Source organism: Silene latifolia, chromosome Y (genome assembly GCF_048544455.1).
Source record: "Silene latifolia isolate original U9 population chromosome Y, ASM4854445v1, whole genome shotgun sequence".
In the NCBI taxonomy this organism is placed as follows: Eukaryota; Viridiplantae; Streptophyta; class Magnoliopsida; order Caryophyllales; family Caryophyllaceae; genus Silene; species Silene latifolia.
Window position 1 is genome coordinate 185,530,388 of NC_133538.1, and position 12,310 is coordinate 185,542,697.

General features: G+C 42.4%; 1 protein-coding gene across 1 annotated transcript; it reads left to right on the forward strand.

Moving 5' to 3' along the window:
- Positions 1-6,483: 6,483 nt before the first annotated feature.
- Positions 6,484-7,593, forward strand: LOC141629605 (uncharacterized). Its single transcript, XM_074442582.1, has one exon. The coding sequence runs from the start codon at positions 6,484-6,486 to the stop codon at positions 7,591-7,593; it is 1,110 nt and encodes a 369-aa protein (XP_074298683.1).
- Positions 7,594-12,310: the final 4,717 nt, after the last annotated feature.

The following is a 12,310-nucleotide window of genomic DNA, read 5'->3' on the forward strand; positions in this document are numbered from 1 at the left end:
CTCTGTTTTTTCAAGAAGCAAATAAACCCAAACAGTTGTAGAATAATCGTCCACAATTGTTAAAAAATATTTGGCACCACACGAAGACGGTGACCGATAAGGACCCCATAAATCACAGTGGATTAATTCAAAATTGTCGAGGCTTTATTATCATTCAAATCAAAACTGCTACGGCTATGTTTTGCTTCATGGCAAATATCACAAATAATGTCTGAATTGGAACGGGAATTACTAACAAAAGCCAAAAATTTAACTACTTTATTGGACGGATGGCCAAGACATCTATGCCATAACTCAAAGGAATCAGCGCTCACCCGATGTATTGTTGGTTTAACCACCGCACGCAGAAAATAAAGTCCATCCCCTTTGCTCACCAACTCCAATCCTCGTCCTCAAAGAACGGTCCTGAATATGACAAGAAGTGTTAGTAAAGCTAATAACGCAATCCGTCGCGGCAACCAATTGGGATACCGACAAGAGATTGCAAGTAAGACTGGGCACATATAATACATTGCGCAAAACGAGAAATTTGTTTAATCGAACCGTCCCGGCTAAGTTAGCCGACACACTGTGCCCAATGGGAAGCGTAACCGGATAAGGTGGAATAGGATGTGGGTCGACTAACCACGTGTCATCTCCGGTTACGTGATATGAGGCTCATGTATCAATAATCCAATGAGGAGACATACCACTAAGACGGTCCTGAGATGAAGACGAGATAGAAGACGAGCCACCAAGGAAATTGACACGGGCAGGAGTGCTAGAGGCAGCACGCTTCGCCTTCATCTCTTCGACAGTACGGGGACGATCACCACACCACTCCGGAAATTTTTGAGATTTAATGAAACAATTGTTCACCCCATGACCCGAAGCATTACAAAAAGTACATTTCAGTTTTTGTCGTTCCTGTCTCTCGGCATCACGAAGCACGTGCCATTCAGAAACAGCGGACGTAGCAGCAGTAGCAGTACCAAGGACGGCGAAGGCCATTATGTCTGTGACCTCAGGCGCCATCATGGGACCAGCAAGGAGCCTCTCCTCTTGTAACACCGCATGATACACAAGGCTAAGGGACGACAGGGGATCAAGTGCAAGTTGATGATTGCGAATGGGTCCATAAAGAGACTTATCTAAACCCATAAGAAACTGATGGAGCCGCTCCGAGTCTTGTCTAGAGAGAGCGGCTTTAGTAACTCTGCAAGTGCACCCAACAGTATTACATGAAAATGGTGGTTCGTGTGCAATTAGGGCATCCCACAAAGTCTTTAAATTTCCATAATAAGTAGTTACCGACATACCTTTTGCTTGACGGCATTCATGTAATTGCGTCTTCAAATTGTGAATTTTCGCCCCATCAACAACCGCGTATTGATCCTCACACTGGGACCACAGAAGACGAGTGTCCTCCGTATCCGGCACACTGTCCCGAATAGATGGATCGATTGACTTGAGGATCCATTGAACCACGGTGTAGTGGACGACTTCCCATTGGCCAAGCATGAATTCATCGGTAGACTTGGCAATCGACCCGTCACAAAAACTGAATTTGCGTCTTGATTTCAGAGATTGACGCATTGAACGACTCCATTCATCCTAATTGTTGCTCCGGAGTTTGACATGGGTAACTAATTGTCCCGGCCCTTCTTGATTAATAAGAGAGAAAGGTGATAAGGAATCAATTTTGGTGTTGGTAGAAGAAGAATCCTCTGTGCCTACCATTGTCGATCAGAAGATTGAAGGTGAATTGATGTTGGATTTAGACGGCAGAGGAAGAGTTGAGAAAATAGGGTTTTCCTGATCCTGATACCATGTTAGAATGTGTGTTTTGTGTAAATGATATGTGTTGCCTTCTCATTAATCACTCAACATATTTATACAAGAGTTACTCGGATTAGGGCCGAGTTTACATAACTAATTAGCCGGCCCTAATAAAAATATAGATAAATTATTAGATACAAGTGCATATAATTAGCTCTATGCACTAATCTATTCTTCACCTAATCAGTAGCGGAATCATGATTTGTAATTTTGTGGCGAAATTAATTTGACTAAGAACAAGTTTTACAAACTACATAAATTGATTTTACAAATTAATATTAGATATTAATGATATTTAATTAAGCTATTGGATTTTTATCCAAAGTTGATTTTTAAAATATTAAATATCAACCAAATTATTAGAGATACGTATTTCACTTGAGCTATAATATCTCTTTATTATCAGACCGTCTTACTTGTGACGATCACAAACTTGTGACCCTAACATATTACATTACATTGTTGGTGTTGTACATAGTTTAGCAATAGACTCGGCCCCCAAATGTATGTTTATGGCAGCTTAGACTCGGCCCCCCAAATGTATGCAATATATTATATTACATTGTTGGCATTGTACATATTATATTACATTGTTGGTATTTTACAACCTTCTACGGAGTAAGAAATAAGCTAGGTACTCTGTTATGACAGTATATTGAATTCTACATACAATTTGAGTCCCTTTTAAGTGTTGATTATGGTCAATTTTATTATTAGTCAAAGAGTACAGTCTTATCCGATCTTTTCCATAAGTCTTAAAATTCTCTCTTTGTTATCATGGACTACACCAGCGAAATATTCTGAAATTAGTTTGCGTTTATTTGAAACGTTGAAAGTTCCCCATGATTAACGGTAATGATACAGCCGTAGGGCTATATTTATCATTTTTCTATGACACAATTACGCGTAAATTAATGTCATTAATGTTTGATTTAAGGTTTTCATTCCTTTTTTGGCACCTTAAATACAGCCGTATTTATTATTTCCCATTAATTAATTAATATATATTATAATTGTAGGATCCGACTTTGTGGAAAATCGTTATTAATTGGCTTGTGTGTACGCGGATTTGCTAAAAGGTAGGGAATTCCTACTCAACATGTATTATTGTTATTTTCATATCAGTTATTATTATGGCGACGTTTGATAATTACTGAGATGGAGGTTTGAATGTCAATATGAGACGGTCTGATTATTTATAATGAGTGTGTTTTAATTCTCTAGTTGCTTTATGTACTGTATTTGTGCCACTGTTATCATATTTGATTGAGATGTTGGTCTGCAGACTGAGGAGGTCGTTAGGAGTTCGGAGTATTGATGTCGATCTGCGGACCAAGGAGGTCGTTAGGAGTTCCAAGGGGATTAACGCCGGTCCTGTGGCATCGAGGAGGTCGTTAGGAGTACGGAGATGATTGTGATTATGGACCGAGTTATTGAGTATATATTTACTTGAGTTAAACTGATATTTCTTTTAATAACATTACATTTGCGGCTGGTTTTCTTTACTCAATCTTTGGTTGACGTGTTTATTTTCTGTTGTCAAAATAAAATTGACGCCTGCTTTAATTGATGGCGTCCTGTATTGAACCATTTAATATTTCCGGTTAAATGGAGAGCAGATTAGTTTACAGGTTAGATTTTGAGATGCTTGGGCTGGGACGCGAGATGATAACACACATAGTCTAGTTATTCACATAGAAACATTTAAACATTATTCAATCTTTCCGCTGCATTGTAATAATTTATTTTACTCAGTTAATTCAGTTTGGAAGTTTGTAATAAAACCATTTGAGACAGTTTATATCATTTATTTAAAGTACTTGGTATCTGTTTGTCTTTCGTACTTACTACCTCAGGCAACTGAGATGGTAACACTTCTATTTACTTGGGAATGTCTTGCTAAAGGCTCCTGAATAAATGGAGCTATTACTAGTTATCTGAGTTTGACTGCTATAACGATCCATAATGGTATTTATAGCTGATAGAAGAAGCTCAGTCTTCTTGGTACACGATATCAATGAGGACTCAGACTCTTCTATTATCTTATGCTCTTATGAGTGGTTATTAACTACTTATTACTGTACTATACTATATCACAAAGTTATTATATCTTTTCTTTATTTTATTAAGTGTTTTAGTAGTAGGCATAAAATTACTTTAGATTATTAGCATTTTATTTTGTTTGGTACTATAAGTCATATAGGATTGGGTAGTAATAAAAGTGTTATACAGATAGCATGCAAATTTGGTCTCCGTTTTCATTTTGGTCGCTTCATTCAATACAGTTCAGCTTATCTTTTCGTAAATTAGGACTTGTGTCTTTCTGGTTTAATTTCATTCCAGTTCAGCTCAGCTTTATTCAGTTCATCTCATTTCAGCTCATCACTTCACAAATTAACTCTTATTTCAGCTAAATTCAGTTAAACTCAGCTTCATTTAGTTCTATTTAGTTCAGCTCAGTCTCATTAAGTATACCTCTGTTTTTTCAACCGAAAAGAACATGGCCTATCTAGCTCATACTTCAACTACATGTAGTTCAGTTCAACTCATCTCTTCACAAACCAACTCTCAGTTTAGCTACATTCAGTATAGATCAACTTCATTTAGTTCTGTTCAGTTCATAAAGACTCTACCAAATGGCCCGGGCATCGTCGAGGCATTAAATCTAGTACTATATATATATATATATATATATATATATATATATATATATATATATATATATATATATATATATATATATATATATATATATATATATATATATATATATATATATTGGATCTATCTATCTATCTATCTATATTATTAAAGGAAGCTTTTTCGAGTTTAACGGAGAGAGTCCAACTTTTATGAAATTCTTTCGACTAATAAATAAATATAAGTAATCAATAATATTAGATCATCATCATCTACTCTAAGTCCTACTAACTAAAATCGCAGTAGTTGTGTTACTGTTGGTTTTAATAGTTTAATGGTAGATACATAATAGGAAACTAGGAGTAAAATACAACCCAACTTATATGTGTGTGTATGTATAGGATATATGGTTTCTGAGATTTTCTTGTGTGCAGATTTCCTTTTTTTTTCTTATTATATGCATAAAAGTTGTATTTTGTATTATGCTATTACTCCGTTTTTCTTATGCATAGTGATAAGAGGAATTTTGTACGGTATATGAATGTCGATTTGAGCGACTATTGGTGAAATAAGTGGAGTTATAGAGGAATAATTCTTTAGATCACCATCTTGTGATGTTATTTGTATGAAGGAATAATTAGACAAAATATTGGGCTAAGATAAATATTAATGGAAAGAATAAGAAGAAGTTGAAGCCCATGATGTGCAAATTTGTGAAACAGGCCGAAGAGGCGTTTAATGGCCAACATATACACATGGGTTGTCCCCATTATGGCCCAACATAATGAAGCAATACGTAAGAAGAAAGATTCAGCATTTTCTGGACCAGAAAATGGCGCGGGTCGCGGGGCTTGGCGCGGGTCGCGGATAAGGGCGCGGGTCGCGCGTGCGTGCTTCGGTCCGCTCGAGGACAACTTTCATGCTTTATTTCGTCCTTTCCTAAACTTGAATACTTTGTTATTATTATTATTATTATTATTATTATTATTATTATTATTATTATTATTATTATTATTATTAGCTTTATTTTATTAGGTTAAGTAATTAGCTTTTATCTTTTAATGAGAATAGACTATTATTCATTCAATAAGTGTAATTTGGGAAAAAACTCTCTTGAACCCTAATTGCCTTTGCTTAGAAAATTATGAGGAACTAATCCTCCCTTTCTTGGATCGACAGATTGAAGCTATCGACTAATTAATTGTGAGATTGTTCCTTTCTTTCTTTTATTTCTCAAGTATTGTTTATGTCTCTTACTCCTATTTTATGATTATTGTTTCTTTTTGCTAATCTGATCAATTAGTAATTGTTTACTTTAATCTATTGCAAGTTTAGAAATTGAATCCGTAATTGTCCAATTATTCTAGACTAAAGTAGCAAACTTTACCCTTATAATTTGTATGCTTTTCATCGTTATTAGCACGAAGTAGAGACTAGACATATAATTCGACTCATTAACCGCGTGTGTTAAAGATCGTTATCTTTATTGCTTCCTTGGATTGTTAAAGCTGTTGTTGGATTAAATCTAGACGCTTGGCTTAGATTATTCAATAATTAGGATCTACTAATATCGTGTTTCGAGTTAGTTGACTAAACTTAAGAGGAAAGGGAAAGTTGTATTTCCACAATAAAGTGCTTGAGAGTAATTGAATTAAAGACAATCGAAGACCAGTTAGTTTGATGATAGTGGATGTTTGTTGACCCAAGACTTTTAATAATCCGAATTCATCTTATTTACTTGTTCCTTGTTTAATTAGTCTTTAGTTAATCAATCATTATAACCCCCCCCCCCCCCCCCCTTGTTACTTGTACTCTTTACTTCTTACACATTAATTACATCGCCTTCTCTGTGGATCGATCCTTATTACCATATACTATATTAGTTTAAGGTCATAAGTGTTATAAATATTATTTTTGGGAGCATACGACTTCGGCTCACCAAATTTTAGCGCCGTTGTCGGGGAAGGCAATAGTTAATTTATGTGTTTTGTAGTATAGAGTCTTAGTTTTCTTTTAGTTTTGTTTATGCATAATACCCGTTCTACTAACCATCCACTCGAGCCTTACAACTCAGAGATTGAACGGACACTTTTCAGGTTCAGACATATCAGTGGGAGCCAGTTAGTTGTTTTCGAGCACCCAGATTCCAAGGAGGATTTACACTCTGATTCAGATACTTCGGAAATTTCAATTACCACTGAGAATATGGCCCGAGAGACCCGCACATTAAAGGAGCTCACTGCTCCAAATCTTGTTATTCAACCATTATGCATCACTTTTCCAGCATTGGATGATGGAGTTACTTTTGAACTGAAATCTGGTTTGATACATCAATTACCAAGTTTCAGTGGGACGAGTATTGAGGATCCGAATAAGCATCTTTCGGACTTTCATATTGTGTGCACCGGTATGAAGCCAGTTGATGTCACAGATGAGCAATTAAAATTGAGAGCCTTTCCTTTCTCCTTGAAAGGCAATGCGAGAGACTGGTTAATAAACTATCTGCCACCGGCGAGTATCACTACTTGGATAGGTATGAAGAAAGCATTCTTGGAGAAGTATTTTCCTCCTTCTCGATCAACTCAACTCAAAAGAGCCATCAGTAATATTGAGCAGCAAGACGGAGAAACTTTGTACGAGTACCTTGAAAAGTTTAAGCAGTTATGTGCCAGTTGCCCATACCATGGTTACTCCGAACATGATCTTATCATGTATTTTTGTGGTGGACTGAACCAAGATGACCGCCGTATGTTTCATTCTGCATGTGGAGGAAATATAGCCAACAAGAATCCAGATGAAGCTTGGGAGGTTATCATAGAGCTAGCTGAGACCTCTAGACAGTTTGAGAGAAGACCTTCAGTGAGAGGAGTGAGTGTTATGGGTGTTAATCCAGGCTTAGAGGAAAAGGTTGATAATACTGCTTCCACACTCTGTGATATGTTATCTGGCAGACAAATGGCTGTTATTTTTTGTATATGCCCTACTAAGGGCCATCCTAGCGATTTGTGCCCTCAAATGCAAGAGGGTGATTCTCAGACGGTGAATGGTGTATGGGAGAGTATTCCAAACAAGAAATGTGATCCATACTCTGATACTTACAATGAAGGATGGAAAGCTCATCCCAACTTCCGTTGAGGAAATTCTCAAGCTAACCCATCATCTGGCCCTCCTAGAGGTCAGTTTATTCTGCGATCACAAGAGCAACCCTCCGTACCTCATCACGCACCACCAAAAGCTACACCGAGTTCATAAATGTCTACTGAGGACATGATCCGGGCTCTTACCATTAGTGTCACTCAAGATAGAGCAGAAAATAAGCAGAATTTCAAGAATCTTGAGAATCAGGTTAGTCAATTAGCTACTGCGGTCAATCGGTTGGAAGCTAAACAATCGGGTGCTTTACCATCTCAGACGGTTCTGAATCCTAGAGAGAATGTGAGTGTTGTATCATTAAGAAATGGTAGGCAATTGGTGGAGATTGAAAAGTCAAAAACTAAGCCTAAGGTGGTGACCATTCAAGAAGAGGAGGAGCTAGTGGTTGAAGAGGAAAAGCTACTTAGTGATGGAGGGGGAGAGGATGCATCTAATTCCAAGAAGGTGACACCATCTATGCCTTCATATGAGCCATTGCCACCTTTTCCTGAGGCTTTGAAGGACACAAGGAAGAAGGAGCCTGACACTGATATTTACGAAACCTTTCGTAAATGCGAGGTAAATATTCATTTACTTGATTTGATTAAGAGTGTTCCTAGGTATGCACAGTGATGGGGCATATTCTGCACCGCTGACTCAGTCAACAATATTGAGCAAGGTCAAGGGTATCCACAGCAAAGTCAACGACTTAGACAGTCTAGCCGATGCATCCCATCGGCCTGTCACCTGGGTCCCGGCCAGACAACTAGCCAGCCGAGACCCAAATCCGCGTACTCATATCCAAGACCCTCGGCGAGCCTGCCACAGGTCCATCGGCCGAGGGTACAACGGTCTTTTCACCTTTTGTCACGTGGCCACCTGGCCACTACGTGACAAAAGGTGAATGCCTATAAATACTCCTCAACCTTCATTGAGGAAAGGATCCAAAAATTGACCTAATAACCACTATTCATCTGGTAATATCTTCCTTATCTCTCTACAATACACTCTTAGCCAAGTAACAACAACTTACCTCTCTAAGTTTACTGACTTGAGCGTCGGAGTGAGTACGCTCGGCCAAAGCCGAGCCCTCAGTTTGTTCATCGTTTCAGGAGACCGCAGGAAGGATTCCAGCAAGGACATCATTCTACTAGCTACGAGTGGTATCAAACATCTGCTCTGGAACTATACCCGGAACAATTGGCGCCGTCTGTGGGGAAGAGGACACTAGAAGCTAGTCACATTCATTCCCAAACAACAAAAACAAAAACACAAAAAACCCACCCAAAAAGCTAAGATGTCGAAACAACAAGAGATAGTCGCAACCGACGAAGCCACATTCTACCAAGATGATACATTTCACCATTCTGGAGTAGTACAACCCTCCACCGGCGTAGTAGTCCAACCGGAATTCGGAATGCCGATAATACCGGACACGCCGCCGCCCGCCAACCAGGTCACCATCATGGGACAGGTGGTTGACGTAGCAAAACTGAAGACACTCCTGGACCTAATTGGGAGTACACCAACTCACATAGGCACGCCGACACGAGCGGCGGAAGCCGTCCAGGAGACCAGAGCCCAGAACGTGACTCCAAGAAACCTGAACGGAGCACTGGGAGAAGCAGACCCTACCAAGACACCGGAGGAGCCCAAAGTGGTCGTGGTAAACGTAAGTCCTTCTCGCACTCGGGAGAGGACATCGCCGCCGCAAAACCGACGAGGCACACCGGGGAACAGTCAAGCCCGACTCAGGAGAGCCGGAGAAGAAGCCCGAGTCGAAGGAGGAGTCCTTCCCGCTACGAGGAGAGAAGCCGGACCAGGAACACGAGGAGTCGGTCGCCGCGTGTCATCCGACACATAGTCAAGCAGCCTCTCGGTGATTATGTTCAGAGACCGCCGTGCCACCCAAGTCAAGTTACCAACGCTCACATACAAAGGAGATAGTGACCCAACCGACCACGCCGAGGCCTTTGAGTCTCACATGTCGGTATGGGAGCAGCCCGACGAGGTCTGGTGCCGGGTCTTCCCAACGACCCTACATGGATTGGCTCAGAGTTGGTACAAGGGGCTCCCCGGCGGCTCGATATCTTTGTTTCGCCGACCTAAAGGACGCTTTCTTGGCCCAGTACTCTTGTAACAAAAGGAGGGCCGTGGAGACATCGGACCTCCTAACTATCAAACAGGAGGAGGGCGAGTCTCTACGAGCCTACGTGAAAAGGTTCGACGGCAAGGTTCAACAGATTCGGGAGATCAACCCCGAACTAGCGGCGTTCGCACTAATGAAAGGCCTCCCGAAGGGAAACTTAAAAGACGAGCTCATCAAGCACGGGGGCCTGGGCCTGGACGCCGCAAGGAAGATGGCCGATCAGGCCATCAAGGTGGAAGATTACCACAAGACCTGGGTAGGCCCCAACGAGGCCGATCCCTCAAAGAAGAAAAGCCATCGGGATGACAGTCCGGATGAGAGACGCCGCGACACTAACAGGTCGCGGTCTGATGAGAAACGCCGTGACAAAAACAGGTCACGGTCCGATAGATCTGCCAAGAAGCAGGACTCGACGGGCGCCGGGGGGAATTCGGGGCTATTTTACCAAAGGCATTACCATGACAAAACCCCTCTGGTCGCATCGGCCGCCTGTGTTTTCGCCCGAGCGGCGAGGGCGGAAGTGGGAGCGGCCTCCCAAGCCAAAAGGAGACGGAGACGCGAACCAGTACTGCGAGTACCACGGTTGCGCCGGCCACCTCACTGACAACTGCCGGCACCTGAAGAATGCCATTGAAGAGCTAATCCGAAAGGGGTGCCTCGACAAGTATGTGGCCAAAGGCCAGAAGACTGACGCCAGCGGCTCAGATAAGAAATCCGTTTTTCAACGGATAGGAGTTATCCACGTAGTCATCGGAGGTAACGAGAACGGTGGGTCGGCTCATGGGCACAAAAGGCACCTGAACGAGCTGTATCAGGCCATCAACTTTGTGCCCAACACAGCGACCCCCGCCTCCAGCATTCCCGATATGACTATTGGAGGGAAGGACTACGAAGGAGTCATCGCCCCTCACAGCGACCCACTCGTAGTCAACTTGGACGTAGCCAATCACCTGGTGAAGAGGTGTCTGATTGACACAGGCGCCTACACAAACATTATGTTTAGGGAGTGCTTTAACAGCCTCGGCCTTAGACTCAAGGATTTGAGCCCCTGCACCCATCCACTATACAGCTTCTCCGGGGCCGGCCTGGTACCCCTCGGTTCAATCAGGCTCCCGGTGATGTTCGGCGAGGGGAATGCGGCCAAAAATGTCTTAGCCGAGTTCGTCGTCATCAACGGCTCGTCCGCCTACAACGCCCTAATAGGCCGAGTTACTCTGAGCGATGCCGACGCAGTGATGTCCATCCGGCCCCGACACTAATGTATGTCTCGGACCGGGGAAGCACATAAACTCGTCTCCAAGGACGAGAAGGACGAGGTGGTCAACATCCGGATATCGCCGGAGGATGCAACATGCAATCCCTCAAAGTGGCGAAGCGATCGGAGAGTGGGAAAAGCTCGTCCTCACAACCAAAGGGCGACCTTATGGATGCAACCGACAGAAACGGCCGACAGAGGCGGAGCACCTCTAGTAAGGCATTAGGAAACTAATAGACCTTGTTTAGCGCCGGAGGTGCCCAAAACAAATTGTGGGCACCCCGACGCATGTTAATATCAAATGTAAAAGGAACCAAGTCTTTCATCGAAATGTTCATTTTTCAGGCTAGGCGCCATCATGAAGCCGACGCCGTCTCATCTTGTCGATTGGATAAGAGCGGCGTTCGTTGTAGAAAACGACGACGCCGCTCCTTGTCGATTGGACAAGAGCGGCGATCGTTATAAAGAATGAAGCCGACGCCGTCTCATCTGTCGATTGGATAAGAGCGTTCGTTGTAGAAAACGACGACGCCCGCTCACACTGTCGATTGGACAAGAGCGGCGATCGTTATAAAGAATGAAGCCGACGCCGTCTCATATCTGTCGATTGGATAAGAGCGGCGTTCGTTTCAGAAAACGACGACGCCTGCTCACACTGTCGATTGGACAAGAGCGGCAGTCGTTATAAAGAATGAAGCCGACGCCGTCTCATACTGTCGATTGGACAAGAGCGGTGGTCCCCATGAAGAAATGTAGTGCTGTGGCAGTCACCCCAAATAGTAGACGCTTCGGCAGTCACTTAAAGTGGTAGACGCCGCGTAACACACTATCCGGACGCCAGCTCATACTGTCATAGACAAGAGCGGTGGTCCCCATGAAGAAATGTAGTGCTGCGGCAGTCACCCCAAATAGTAGACGCTTCGGCAGTCACTTAAAGTGGTAGACGCCGCGTAACACACTATCCGGACGCCGACTCTTACTGTCGTACCGACAAGAGCGGCAGTCGCCATCAGAAAGCAGACACCGCGACAGTCGCGGTCAGCACAGTTGGTAAAAGCGTTAAAAACAGTTGAGATGTACACTCTAAAAACCGCCTCGGCCAAGCCAAGGCGGGAACAAAAAGAGACGCTCAATTAACGACGTAGGAGGGCAACTCGACAAAAAAACGAGAAAAAACCTCGGCCAAGCCGGAGGCAAAGTGGAAACACCGAGTACCATTGAAGCACTCAAAAGAAATAGAGTAAAGACCTCGGCATGCCGAAGGCAAAGGAAGCAAGTTCTTATTAATAATAAACAGGTTACTGGATGAAAAGAAT